Consider the following 15,810-nt stretch of genomic DNA (forward strand, 5'->3'; position numbering starts at 1 on the left):
TTTTACTAAATTTTAAAAATGCAAATGTTAGCACATGTGCATTATAACCTTAGGAATGAGCAGTAAAGGTTTAAAGTGTCGATCTTTAACTAGAATATACACTGGGTATTATAGAATTACCCTCAATCTTAAATAATTAAACCAGGGACTTCTAACTAAAAGTGCAAAGTCATGAATATTTCTCTGTGGCCAGAGTATAAGTAACACAGTATACTGAGATATACAGCCCATTTTAAAGTATTAATCTGAAAAATCTCCAGAGAAATTTATAATGGATGTCTCTTACCTCATAAATGTTGGGATGCCACATTTTGGTCAAGAATCTGAAGGTAGGTGGTGAATATGGGTAGTCAATAGGAAATTTAATATGCGCCTGAAAAGAAAAAAAATGACATGCTAATAAACAAGACTACAATTTATTCATCTGCCTAATAATTTGCCCTATTATATCCTAGAGAAAGCCACTTTCTAAAGAATAGACTCTTGAGATTAAAATAGTTCATACATACTTTGTTATCCTCAGTGTCAGGGTTATGAGCATGTTCTTGTAGCATCCCTTCAAATACTTATAAAAGTCTATGTTAAATCACCAAAACTTACAGCTATATAATTTTTAATTTAATTCACATGAGTGAAAAACAGTACTATGTACAGGTATGCCCATTACTATATTTTATTTTTATAACAAAAAAATTAATATAATCTCAGGGTACAGAATATAGAACATTTTTTTTATTCACATAATTTAACCACCATCTTATCAATAATAAATACTAATTTGGGGGGGGGGGGGCGGGGGTACAGCTAGCCAGTATGGGGATCCAAACTCTTGATCTTAGTGTTATCAACACCATGCTCTAACCAACTGAGCTAACTGTCCAGCCCTTAAATGCTCACATTTTGATGTAGCTTCCTGTAGTAGTTTTTCATTTCACACATATGCACATTTCTTTACACAACTTACTTTTAAAAATTTGAACATACTGTATTTTGTACTGCTTTTTTCACCTGTAACATACCATGAACATTTTCTTTTTTTTTTTTTCCTTTTTGTCTTTTTTCGTGACCAGCAACGGATCGCAACCCTCAGTGTCGCGCCCGTACCGGACCGGGACCGGCAAGGGGATCGCAACCCTCGGCGCTGCATCTGCACCCCGCTCAGCCAGTGAGCAGCCGGTCTGTATGTGGGATCCGAACCCTCGGCGGGAGTGCCGCCGCGCTTCCCAAGTGGCGCACTGTAGCAGTGCGCCACTGGGCCGGCCCCCTGCAGGAGCTTTTAAACAAACAGCTCACATTCAAAGTGGAAACCAGTAACCTGGCAGGCACTGGTGGGAACAGAATAGGCTGAAACTTCTTCAAAGTCCTACTCACAGAGAACTGTCATTATTTGACAGTTCTTTCTGGTGGTTCCCTTAGAAGACCCCACTTGCAAGGCTGTCTGTATTTGACAGGATTTGAAGCACGGCCAATGTGAAAATGATTTCCATGGCAGCACTAGTTGAAAACAATGGCTGGCAATTGTTTAACTTCAAAGCTGTCTGAGGCAGTGGAAAACAGATAAAACAACAGACCAACCAAAAAACTTAAGAGGGAAATCTGGGGTATGAGATGTCCATTAGAGCTTTGAAAAGCTCTGACAAATTCCTATGAATCTAGAAGACCATGCCAACATGTAGGGTTGTGTACACGCCCAGGGCTATATGCATGCCCAGGAAAGACATGAGAAGGCCCTAAGCTCACACTTCGGGCTTAACTTAAGTATCTGCACAAGCAGGAAGTGAAGGTTAATACAGAGTTTGCAACTCCCTGGCTGAGTGTTATAAGTTTACCCCAATACACACACAGAGCCCCTCCACAAAGCCCAACTAACTGGTTCCAAAAAATTAAGGAAATCTCTGTCCAATCATTAACTGATCACTAAGCTAATCAAGTAAAGAATTCACTGGCCACACATGACAAGGCATATAGACATTACAGAATTAGGTAAGAAAAGTCACTAAGAAGGCAAACAACAATTACAATAGATAGCAACAACAACCAAACCAAACCAAACCCCAGGGAAGGGGAAAATCTGACCACAGTATTATTTAAACCAGTTTACTGAACCACAGTATATTATTTAAATATCCCTTTTTCAAGAAAATATGACAAGACATGAAAAGACACGAAGACATGAAAAGACATGGTCCATACACAGAGTGAAAAAGCAATCAATAGAAACTGGAGGCCCTGATGTTGAATTTACTAGACAAAGACTTTAAATTGGCTACTTTAAATATTTCAAAGGACTAAAGGAAACCATGGCTAAAGAACTAAAGGAATGCATAAGAACAATGTGTCATTAAACAGAGAATATCGATAAAGAGATAAGTTACTTGGAATGTTTCTTTAATTTCTAGATAGCTTGAAGTTACTGTTTTGACTTTTATCTGTTTGTTTATTTTGGGGCAGCTGGCCACTAAGGGGATCCAAATCCTTGATCTTGGTGTTACAAGACTGTGCTCCACCCAACTGTGCTAACCGGCCCGCTGTATAAAGAGATAAATCATTTTTTAAAATCCACATGGAAATTCTGAAGTTGTGAAGTACAACATAACTAAAATAAAAAATCTGCTAGAGGGGCTAAACAACAGATTTGAGCAAATGGAAGAAAGAATTAGTAAGCTTGAAGACAGGTCAATTTAAATTATTCAGGGCTTCCTGGTTATCTCAGTTGGTGAGAGCACAGCCTTATAACACCAAGGTCAAGGTTTAGTTAACCATCTGGCCAGCTGCCAAAAAAAAAAGGAAAACAATTATCCAGTTGGAGGAACAGAAATAAAAAACAATAAACAGAGACACGTGGGACATCTTCATTCTCACTAACAATGCACACTGAGAATCCCAGGAGATGAGAGAAACAAAGAAGCACAAAAAATATATGAAGAAATAGTGGCTGAAAATGTCCCAAATTTGATGAAAAACATTAACCATTACATTCAAGAAGCTCAACAAACTCCAAGCAGAATAAACTCACAGATCCACACGTAAGCACATCATAATCACACTGCTGATAGCTAGCCAAAGACAGAATCTGGAAAGCTGCAAGAGAAAAGCAATACATTACATACAAGGGATCCTCAATAAGATAAATAGCTGATTTCTCATCAGAAATCAGGAAGCCACAAGGCAGTGGAATGACATATTCTAAGTGTTGAAAGAAAAACAACCTATCAACCAAGAAATCTATATCCAGCAAAGCCGTTTTTCATAAATGAAGGTAAATAAACAAAAACTGAGAGAATCTGTGACTAGCAGACCTTCCCTATAAGAAATACTAAAGGAATTCCTTTAGGCTGAAATAAAAGGACATTTAGTACACAAAACAACATGAAGAAAGATGGGACTGGCTGATTAGCTCAGCTGGTTAGAGTACAGCCTTTTAACACCAATGTCATAGGTTTGGATGCCCATAACAGCCAGCCACCCCCCTAAAAAACAAAAACAAAAACCAAACCAAACAAACAAAAAAACCCAAATAAACATGAAGAAAGAGGACATAGGTAAACATAAGAGAAAATACAAATGTATTTTTTGGTTGTAACTTTTTTCTCCTATCTGATTTAAAAAACAATCACATAAAAATATAATTATAAATTTGCATTTATGAGCACAAAATATATAAAGGCACAATTTGTATGACAATAATAGAACAAAGTAAGGGGGAGGGAACAGAGATATTATAGGAACAAACTTTTTGTATACTACTAAAATTAAGTTGGTATTAATTTGAACTAGATGGTTTAAGTTAGGATGTTAACCATAATCCCTAGGGTAACCACTAAGAAAATAACTCAAAAATTAATTCAATACCCCTTTGTGTTAAAAAAGCCAATGAAACAGGGATATAAGAAAAATTCCTGAACATGATAAAGAACATCCTATTTTAAAAACAAAACTATTAGGGGCTGGCCCATGGCTCACTTGGGAGAGTGTGGTGCTGATAACACCTAGGCCATGGGTTCAGATCCCTATATAGGGATGGCCGGTTAGCTCACTTGGGAGAGTGTGGTGCTGATAACACCTAGGCCATGGGTTCAGATCCCTATATAGGGATGGCCGGTTAGCTCACTTGGGAGAGTGTGGTGCTAACAACACCAAGTCAAGGTTAAGATTCTCTTACCGGTCATCTTTAAAAAAAAACAAAACAAAACTATTAGAACTAATAAGTTCAGTAAGATTGTAGGATATAAGATCAATATACAAGTACAAGCATTAATTATATTTCTGTATAGTAGCACTGAACAAATCAAAAATGAAATTAAGAAAACAATTCCACTTCGAACAGCTTCAGAAAGAATAAATACTTAGCAATAGATTTAACAAAAGAAATTAAAAACTTATACTATGGAAAGTACAAAAGATTGTTGAAATAAATGGAAAGATATTGCATGTTCATGGTTGCAAGACAATATTGTTGAGATGACAATCCTCCCCAAACTGATCTACAGATTCAATGTAATCCTATGAAAACCCTGCCTGCCTTCTTTTCAGAACTGAAAAAGCTGCTACTAAAATTCATATAGAAATTCACGGGACTCAGAATAGTCAAAAAAAATTTTGAAAACAACAAAGTTGGATGACTCACACGTTGCAATTTTAAAACTTATTACTAATCTACAGTAATCAAGACAGTTTGGTATTAGCATAAAGACCACAGATGTATAAATCAATAGAATAAAATTAGGAGTACAGAAATAAACCCTCACATTTATGATCAATTTATTTTCAACAAGTGTATCAGAACAATTCAAAGGGGTGGGAGGAGTCTTTTCAACAAATGTTACTGAGAGTTAGCTCACTTGGTTAGACTGTGGTGCTGATGATACCAAAGTCAAGGATTCAGATTCCCATACCCACCAGCCACCAAAACAAAAAGGGCACTGAGAAAATTGGATATTCACATACAAAAGAATTAATTTGGACTCCTACTTCACACCATATACAAAAATGAACTCAAAATGGACCCAAAGATAAGAATGAAAACTACAAAACTCTTACAAGAAAACATAGGTGTAAATCTACATAAACTTGGACTAGTCAATAGTTTCCTAGATATGACACCAAAAGCACAAGGAACAAAAGTAAAAATAGTTAAATTGGGCACGATTAAAATTAAAAACTTTTGTGCTTCAAAAGATGCAATAAAGGGCCGGCCCGGTGGTGCACTGTTACAGTGCGCCGCTTGAGAGCGTGGCGGCGCTCCCGCCGAGGGTTCGGATCCCACATACAGACCGGTTCCCGCTCACTGGCTGAGCGAGGTGCGGGCGCAACACCGAGGGTTGCGATCCCGTTGCCGGTCCCGGTCCGGTACGGGCGCGACACTGAGGGTTGCGATCCGTTGCCGGACACGAAAAAAGACAAAAAGGAAAAAAAAAAAAAAGATGCAATAAAGAAAATGAAGATAACCCAGAGAATGGAAGAAAATATGTATCTGGTATATGTTGTGCATCCAGAGTATATAAAGAATGCTTGCAACTCAATAAAAAGGAGAAATAACTCAATTCAAAAACAGGCAAAGGATCTGAATAGATATTTCTCCAAAGATATACAAATGGCCAATAAGCACGTAGAGAAATGTTCAATATTAACAGCCATCAGGGAAACACATATCAAAACCACAATGAAATAACACTTCACATCTACTGGGAAAACTACAGTTAAAAAGATAATAAAACATGTTGGTAAGGATGTCAGGATACCTGACGCTGCCACTCATTTGCTGTTATTTTAAGCAATCACTTGTATTTCAGCTTCCTCATCAGTAAAATAGTGCTAACAGTACTTATTAAATGGCTTGGATTAAATAAGTTAATGCTTATAAAATGCTTAGAACTATGCTTTACACATAAAAGATATATGAGTTTTCTTTAAAAATATAAATTAAGGGCCGGCCCGGTGGCGCACTGCTACAGTGCGCCGCTTGGGAGCGTGGCAGTGCTCCCGCCGAGGGTTCGGATCCCACATACAGACTGGTTCCCGCTCACTGGCTGAGCGAGGTGCGGGCGCAACACCGAGGGTTGCGATCCCGTTGCCGGTCCCGGTCCGGTACGGGCACGACACTGAGGGTTGCGATCCGTTGCCGGACACGAAAAAAGACAAAAAGGAAAAAAAATATATATATATATAAATTAAATAGGCAGGAGGAGTTATGAAGCCTTCCTTTAAAAAAATCCCTTTTTATAGACAGCTCATTTTCACTGTTTTATCTCTTTTACCTACCTGCCTTGTTTATACTACTACCAGTTCAGAAAAGACAACTGGAGAGATTCTTATCAACCTGAAGAAGTTGGATTCCTCAGCCTTACCAAACCTATCCATTTTCTTACTTAAATATTAATTAATAAATACTGATTAGTTAGTGTTGGGAAAATAGAATAATAGGCCCCCTCACCTTAGGCCCGGTTGGGGATGGTACAGTACATTCTTTGTAAGCAAATTGTGTGTGTGTGTGTGTGTAGTTAGTGCACATGCATGGTGCTGCGACTTGGTGGCATTTAGTGCCTCAGGGATCTGCCACATGTGGCCATGCTCTCCAACCTCTCCAACCTATAGCTTCCAAGGACCTGTTTGCCAGTTACCTACCTCATAGACCTGCACGTGAGGGGTCTGGTGACCCAGCATGGCACGTGAGGGATTTGTGACCCAGTCACAAATGGGCTTGAGGGGTCTGCATCAGCCCTAGCTCAACAATTGGCCCAGTCAGCTGGATTACAGGCAGGTAAGAGAGCTCGACAATTGGCATAGTCCGCAGGATTATAGGCAGGTAAAAGAGAATGACAATTGGCGTAGTTGGCAGGATTCTGAGCAGGTACAGAAGTCGAAAACCCTTGGAAGGAGGAGGAAATGTGGCTACTTGTGAATATGCTGTCCTATGGCCACCCTCCTGTTGACTGGGATCTGGTTGCTGCACCCTGTACTGCAAGGCAGCATAGACTACTACAACACAAAATCCCTTGGGAGGGGGAGGAAATGTGGCTGTCCTTGAGCTTGTGGTACCCGGTAGTCACTTTTCTGCTGACTGGAGCCTGGCTATTTCTCACTATGCTGCGAACTGATCAAGATTGGTGGCAAAAAGCAGAGTTGTTGGAAGCATGGATAAATGTCCCGGAGGATGACATGCAGCGACTGGCCACTCCTGCCTCTCACACCAGGAAAGATGACCAACCCAATGGTGAGCTGGGGGAAACCATGTGTCTCCAGGCATGACCTGTTGTGCACAAGAAATTGAGACGCGATCAGCCTATGGGACCAGACAGACAACTGGTGGGCGATCCACAGATGACCCAGTTCACCACCTATGTCCCGTATACCCAGGCTGAACTGATTGACTTGGGGAGACAGTTCAGGCAGAAACATGGGGAGACCATGGCTGCTTGGCTATTGCAGTTATGGGACCTAGGGGTGGATAGTGTGATGTACTCTGGTGAGGAGGTGGAAAAATTGGCCTCCATCACCATGCACCTGTCCCTGAGGAAGCAGCTACAGAATAGCCACAGACATGCAGAAGGGCAAGGTAATCACTCCTTAATGGACTGGGTGAATGCAGCTGCCCGAACTGTGTGGGCAAATGCTGGAGAACTGCCCAAGATTGTTAGTAAATGGCAAATGTATGCAGAGTTGGTCCAAATAATTCAAGAGCTGGGGATGCAGCAGTCCATGTTTAATGTGAACACTCGTGGCCCGGACAATGAAAACTTTACAGGTAGCATGAGACACAGTGCTGCAAAATGCCCTGTCAACGTCCTTTGGGTCACTGATGGTAACACTGGCCCCATACATTGGTCATCCTATACAAGAGGTAACGAACATGATAACTGGCTTGGGTACAGGATAGAAGACAAGCAAAGGGGGTCCAAAAAGTGGCTAAGACCAAACCCCCAAGTAATGCCCAGGATTTTATCCTGAAGGGACCAAGCAAGACTAGCCATAAGCAGATGTGGCTTGACTTGATTGCAGAAGGGGTTGATAAAAAGAAAATTAACCGACAGCCAAATGCAGTTCTGCTAGCTTTGTGGCAGCAATTGCTCCCTGAACAGCATTTTACCAAATGTCTGGAAACAGGTAGCAAGGTATGCTCAGTGGATTTAAAGGACTTTTTTGGTTGCTCCTGAGGAGATGGATGAACTGTTCTATTTTGACTAGGGAGCAGGCCAGGACTAGAGGCCTCATGTTGAATTGGCAATATACTGATGAAGGACATGTGTGCAGCATGTTTTGGCATTGGTGGATACAGGTGCAGAATGTAGCCTGATATATGGCAATCCAGATAAATTTCCAGGGGCGACAGTTCATATAGATGGCTATGGAGGAAATAGAACTGAAGTCAAAGCTGTGTCATTACCACTGGGCATAAGGAGATTACCTCCTCATATATATACTGTATATATATCTCCTATAACTGAATACATCTTGGGAATGGATGTACTATATGGTTTGCACCTGCAAACAACAGTTGGAGAGTTTCGGCTGTGAATATGGACAGTAAAGCCTGTGTCATTAGGATATGCTAAACATGACCCACAGGTGTTACCCAAGCCAAGACGTGTGATGTAAAGCAGTATCGCCAACCAGGAGGACATGCAGAGATAAGTGCTACTATATTGGAACTGGAGAAAGCTGGCATTATTCGTCCAGCTCATAGCCCATTTAATGCTCCGGTATGATGGTACCTGGAGAATGACCGTAGATTATCGAGAACTAAACATAATAGTGCCTCCTTTGCATGCAGCTGTGCCTTCAGCTCACAACTTGATGGATCAGCTGATGACTCAGCTGGGAACTTATCATTATATATTGGACCTTGCAAATGCTTTTTTCTCTATTCCAACCTCGGCTGATAGCCAAGATCAGTTTGCCTTCACCTGGGAAAGAAGACAGTGGACATTTCAAGTATTGCCCCAAGGTTATCTGCATAGCCCAACCATCTGTCATGGTTTGGTGGCTGGGGACCTAGCCAAGTGGAATAGGCCCAGCATGGTTACAACGTTTCACTACATTGATGATGTGTTATTAACCTCCGATTCTCTTGCAGATTTAACCCAGGAAGCTCCAATGCTGTTAAGTCATTTGGAACAATGTGGATAGGCCGTGAACACAGCCAAAGTGCAAGGACCTGGGCTGTCAGTCAAATTCCTAGGAGTAGTCAGGTCAGGTTAAGACGAGGGCCATCCCAGAAGCTATTATAGATAAGATACAGGCCTACTCTTGACCCACAACTGTAGCTCAGCTACAGACATATTTGGGAGTTTAGGGGTATTGGAGAACTTCTGTACCCCATATGGCCCAAATGGCATGCCCACTGTATGCATTAACAAAGAAAGGAGCCCTCTGGGATTGGACTGAGGAAGTAAAACAAGCCTATCGGGCTACAAAAAGGGCAATACAGCAAGTACAGGCTTTACAAATGACTGACCCCACTAAGAATTTTGAGTTAGACATTCATATAACCCAGCATGGGTTAGGATGGGGTTTGTGGTAAAGATAAGACCAATTTGGCACACCTGTAGGATTCTGGTCTCAGCTCTGGAAGAGCACTAAAGTGCGCTACACCCTCACAGAAAAGCAGTCAGCAGCTATGTATTCTGCCTTGATAGCCACTGAAGCTATCACAGGAGCTGCCAAAGTCCTAGTAAGGACAACATACCCCATAACAGGTTGGCTGCAACCAACCCTAAAATGGGTGTAGCTCAGACTCCCACTCCCAGAGCATATATAGAACAAAGGAGCACTGTGTCGACGAGTCCTCTGTCCAAAGAGTTGCAAACTGTGCTAGACCCAGTAGAGGTCGTGGAGGAAACTTTGGCACAACCCTTACCCATGCAAGTGTAGGCTACACCTTTCCATGAGGGACAGGGACCTATCACAGAGCAAGCTTGGTATACAGATGGCTCTAGCATGGGACCTTCAGCATCATGGACAGCTGTTGCTGTCCAGCCTTTAACAGATACCATGTAGTATGAAAATGGCACAGGGCAAAGCAGTCAATGGGCTGAATTGAGAACAGTATGAATGGTGATAAAAAATGAGCCTGGGCCATTAACCATCTGTACTGACAGCTGGGCTGTGTACAAAGGTTTAACCCTTTGGATTTCTACTTGGAAGTACCAATGGTGGATGGTAGGCCACCGACCCCTGTGGGGACAAGCCATGTGGAAAGAGTTATGGGAACTGGGGCATGAGAAAGAAGTAACTCTTTTCCATGTCACAGCACACTTCCCCTTAGCCAGTCCAGGAAATGATGAAGCCGATGCCGTGGCTAAGGTGAGACGGCTGGAGAGAGTCCCACCTACTGATATGGCCCAGTGGTTACATTGATGAATGCAGCATGCTGGCAGTAAAACCATGGGGATAGTGACTCAAAGATAGGCCTTGCCTATAAAATGGGAAGATGTAGCAAATGCCTGTCATGCTTGTCCAGGATGTGCTCAAGAGAGTCCACAGCCTGGTGGGTACCCCATAAAGATGGGAAAATAACTCAAGGAAGGGTGCCCCTGACTCGATGGCAAGTGGACTTGCCAAGTTCAGAGAATTTCAGATACATCTTCACAGCTGTTGACATGGATACTGGTCTTCTGTTTGTATGGCCTTGCAAGGCCCAGACCAGGTAAACACTGTGAAGGCATTGAATAGTCTTACAGCTATGTATGGCCAGCCTGAGGTTATAGAGAGTGATAATAGAACCTACTTTACTGGACATGGGGTTCAGAGGTGGGCCTCCCAGTTGTCCATTCAGTAGAAGTTACATGTGCCATATCATCCCCAGGCAGCGGGAATGATTGAACGGTACAATGTTCTTTTAAAAAAGGGAATAAGGCTATCTACCAAACCCCCATCCCTGAAGGGGTAGGCACAGCAGTTATGTGTCAGGATTCTAAATGAGAGACCCTGCAAGGGCAGACCCTCTACAGCGGAAGCTCTGTTGTATAGGGCTGCAGAACCTATACAGCTGCAAATCACTACTAAAGATAAGCTTTTGGAGCCAGAATATGGCAAGAATGGAAATATTCTCTTACCGGCCCCAACCTGTTTGGAACAGGAACAGACAGTACAATGGGAATGGTCTTGGAGAATAAAAGTCCCCCATACATGCTCAGTAGGTTTAATAGGGCCTTGGGGAAAAGGATTAGAGGACGACTTGCAAGTTTCACCTTGGGTGATAAGTACTGGCCTCCTCAAATAAAGGTAACATGGCCTGGGACAGATAAGTGCTTTATTCCAAAGGGCACATTTCTATTATCATTAAGGCCCATTATGAGTTCCCCTATACTGTTACATGTAGAACCTACAGATCCAACAGTGTTAGCATATAAAGTATGGTATCATAAGCCAGGTAAGATACCGATTCCTGCAACCATCTTTTCTCAGGATGGCAAACTGGCATGTATCTTGACAGAGGGGCGAGAACTTCCCCTACTGGTACCAATAACTCTTCTGTCTTTTTGCCCAGTGTTCTGGCTGCAGGCACTGCACCAGAGTCACGTGATCAATGTGTCAGCCTACTGAATATGCATTGAACTGCCAAACAGTATGACTGCAGGATTCCCACAGAGGATCACACCAATGGTGACTACTAACGGGACATATGTGGCTAATAGTTAAGAGGACAGAACCATAAGCCTTAAGGCATATCGAAGGAACAATAGGTTATGTAAATGTAAGGGTCATTTATCCTCACTAAAGGAACACTGTGGAAGACTCATAGATTGTAGGGCGAGGGACCCTGAAGGGGTGGATTATTGGGAAAATAGAATAATTTAATCAGGCCCCCTTGTGTTAGGCCCGGTTGGGGGTGTTGCGGCACATTCTTTGTAAGCAAATTGTGTGTGTGCGGGTGGAGTTAGTGCACATGCAAGGTGCTGTGACTTGGTTGGTGTTTAGCGCCTTGGGTGTCCGCTGTGCAAGGCCATTCTCTCCAACCTCTCCAACATACACCTTACAAGGACCTGTCTGCCGGTTATCTAGCTCATAGACCTGCGTGTGAGGGGTCTGGTGACACAACCTGGTGTGGAGGAATCTGGGAACCCAGCCTGGCGTGTGAAGGGTTTGTGACCCATTCTGTGAATGGGCTTGACAGGTCTGTGAGCTCCAGACCCAGCCCTAGCTCGACAATTGGGCCAGGAGGCAAGATTACGGGCAGGTAAAAGAGCTCGACAGTTAGTACTGCTAATTGGGTTTCCTTATTTTCTCTAAGCATCTACTAATATTTTGAAGGATTTATTATTGAACTTTCAGCTTTAACAACCTGTACCTTAGGGCCAGCCCATGGCTCACTTGGGAGAGTGTGGTGCTGATAATACCAAGGCCACGGGTTTGGATCCCTATATAGGGATGGCTGGTTAGCTCACTTGGGAGAGCATGGTGCTGACAACACCAAGTCAAGGGTTAAGATCCCCTTACTGGTCATCTTTGAAAAAAAATGAAACAAAAAAAATCTGTACCTTGAACCCTATTTACCTACACACAATTTTTAAAAAGTAACACCTCCAGAATAAAGTCAAAGATTAAGTTAAAACTACTTCTGATTGATTTTTTAAAGGATCATGCCTAAATTACGCTTACATAACAACTGGAAGAGGCAACACTGGGTAGTACAGTAAGGCTTTTCAAAATGTTGTAAGAACTCCTTCAGTGGAATTTGCAATCCTAAATTATTTAGCTGAAGTTAAAATCCAGGGCAGTATCCTGCTATAGATTATACAGTTTTATCTCTACTACTTTACTTATTTTTCAGAACTTTATTACTAATTTAAACATATAATTTCATATGTAGAAGGAGTCTTCAAAAAGCTCACGGAAAGATTTACATTATCATTTAATTCTATTTTTCCACAAGCTTTTTGAAGTACCCTTGTATAGGCTCATCTACAATTATCTAAATTATCTGTACATATTGAATATAACTAGGTAACTATACACACCAGTAATTCAGATAACTGTAGATCAACATATATATATATGAAATAATGATCTCTTCACAAATATAAATATAGTCAACTATCAGGAAACAAAATCCAACTCATCACTAAATTTTACTTCCTTTTTGATATTTTATGAAATAAAGCAAATTACAAGATATAACTGGCATGTAAATATTTTAATATGAGACTTCATACCACTTCAATTATATTCATAGAACTATACAACCATTTTAAAAGAAAAAGAAGAAGGATGATACTGGAATCAGAGGTCCTGGCTTGTAAGCCCTGGAACTCTCTAGTAGCCCTCTGACCTTAGGCAAATCATTTAAATCTTTAGATTTCAATTTTCTTTTTGTATAAACTGATAGAAAACACTAACTGTAGACAGTCATCAGGAGGATCATATACAAATTTTAAAAGAACTTTCAAAAACTGATCGCAATATACATAATTTTAGGTTAAATAATTTTCATTGTATTCAGGAGCATTAATAAAATTTAAAGACATTTCCGGGCCGAGCCCGCGGCGCACTTGGGAGAGTGCGGCACTGGGAGCGCAGCAGCGCTCCCGCAGCAGGTTCGGATCCTATGTAGGGATGACCGGTGAGCTCACAGCGCTCACTGGCTGAGCGCGGTGCAGCCGGTCTCAAAAAATAAAAATAAAAATAAATAAAAAATAAAGTAATTTCCAAAAGAACTGAAGGGAAAAGAAATTAAAGTCTAGTAAATTAGTAAACTTGCTCTCACCCTTTCCCAATCCTAGTATAATCTCAAGGTATGATCTGAACAAACTGTAAATTTATAAGAACAAGGGAAATGTAAACACTGACTGGATATTAAGGAATTAGGAACTTTTCAGCTGTGAAAATATTAGTTTTAAAAAACATATTTTATTGAAAACAACTCTTAATGTAAAAGGCTTAAATTCCCCAATCAAAAGACAAAGACTGGCTGAGTGGATTAAAAAGGAGGACCCAACTATATGCTGCCTTCAGGAGACCCACCTCACCCATAAAGACTCACATAGACTAAGAGTGAAAGGATGGAAAAAGATTTACCATGCAAACATAAATGACAAATGAGCTGGAGTAGCTATTCTTACATCTGATAAAACAGACTTTAAACTAAAAACCATAAAAAGAGATAATGAGGGCCACTACATGAATGATAAAAGGATTGATCCATCAAGAAGACATAATGGGCCAGCCTGTGGCTCACTCGGGAGAGTGCGGTGCTGATAACACCAAGGCCACGGGTTCGGATCCCATATAGGGATGGCCCGTTTGTTCACTGGGTGAGTGTGGTGCTGACAACACCAAGTCAAGGGTTAAGATCCCCTTACCGGTCATCTTTAAAAAAAAAAAGAAGAAGAAGAAGACATAACAATCATAAATATATACGCACACAATGTTGGAGCAGCCAGATTTATAAAACAAACTCTATTAGACCTAAAGAAGGAAACAGACAGGGGATACCATAATACCATAATAGCAGGGGATCTGAACACCCCACTGTCAATATTGGACAGATCATCTAGGCAAAGAATCAGCAGAGAAACACAAGATCTAAACAACATACTAGACCAACTGGACTTGGCAGATATCTACAGAACATTCCATCCAACGACCTCAAAATATTCATTCTTCTCATCAGCACATGGATCATTCTCCAGGATAGATCACATGTTAGGTCACAAATCAAGTCTCAACAAATTCAAAAAAATTGGAATTATCCCATGTATTTTTTCAGACCACAATGAATTAAAATTAGAAATCAATAAGAAACAAAATTCTGGAAACTATACAAATGCATGGAAATTAAACAGCATTCTACTTAATGACATATGGGTCCAAGATGAAATCGAACAGGAAATCAAAAAATTTATTGAAACTAATGATACATCTATACCAAAACCTGTGGGATACTGCAAAAGCAGTACTAAGGGGGAAATTTATCGCATTAAATGCTTACTTCAGAAGAATGGAAAGATAGCAAGTGAACCTAACACTTCACCTTAAAGAACTAGAAAAGCAAGAACAATCCAAATCCAAAGTTAGCAGATGGAAAGAAATCATTAAGATCAGAGCAGAACTTAATGAAACTGAAATCCAGAAAACCATACAAAAGATCAATGACTCAAAAAGTTGGTTTTTTGAAAAGATAAATAAAATTGACAAACCATTACCATGACTAACTAAAAAGAGAGAAGATCCATATAACAAAAATTAGAAATGAAAAAGGTGATATTACAACTAATACATCTAAAATACAAGGAATCATTCGAGACTCTGCTGTACGGCCCTCGAGACTACTATAAACAACTATATGACAACAAACTTGAAAATCTGGAGGAAATGGATAAATTTCTGGACACACAGAAGCTACCAAAACTGAGCGAAGAAGATGTAGAAAATCTGAACAGACCAATAACAACAAAGGAGACAGAAGCTGTTATCAGAAGGCTCCCAACAAAGAAAAGCCCAGGACCAGATGGATTCACAGCAGAATTTTACCAAACATTCAAAGAGGAACTGACACCAATTCTTTACAAACTATTCCAAAAGACTGAAGCAGAGGCAAATCTCCCAAACTCATTTTAAGAAGCAAACATCACCCTGATACCAAAACCAGGTAAAGATACAACTAGAAAAGAAAACTACAGGCCAATATCATTGATTAACATAGATGCAAAAATCCTCACTAAAATACTAGCTAACAGAATACAGCAATACATACACAAAATTATACACCACGATCAAGTAGGATTTATCCCAGGGATGCAAGGCTGGTACAACATACACAAATCAATAAATGTGATACACCATATTAATAAAATCAAACACAAGGACCAT

General features: G+C 40.7%; 1 protein-coding gene across 2 annotated transcripts in view; it reads right to left on the reverse strand.

The window, feature by feature from the left end:
• The window catches only part of UBE2R2 (ubiquitin-conjugating enzyme E2R 2), a 108,225-nt gene that overhangs the window by 41,973 nt on the left and 50,442 nt on the right, over window positions 1–15,810 (reverse strand). The window contains exon 2 of one of the 2 annotated variants that reach the window (XM_008590958.1): window positions 287–373. The exons of the other annotated variant lie outside the window; for it this stretch is intronic. Within the exon in view, the coding sequence (XP_008589180.1) occupies window positions 287–373 (87 nt within the window). The remainder of the gene's footprint in view (window positions 1–286; window positions 374–15,810) is intronic. 2 annotated transcript variants of the gene reach the window in all.

This window comes from Galeopterus variegatus, unplaced genomic scaffold, assembly GCF_000696425.1.
Source record: "Galeopterus variegatus unplaced genomic scaffold, G_variegatus-3.0.2 Scaffold143, whole genome shotgun sequence".
Lineage (NCBI taxonomy): Eukaryota > Metazoa > Chordata > Mammalia > Dermoptera > Cynocephalidae > Galeopterus > Galeopterus variegatus.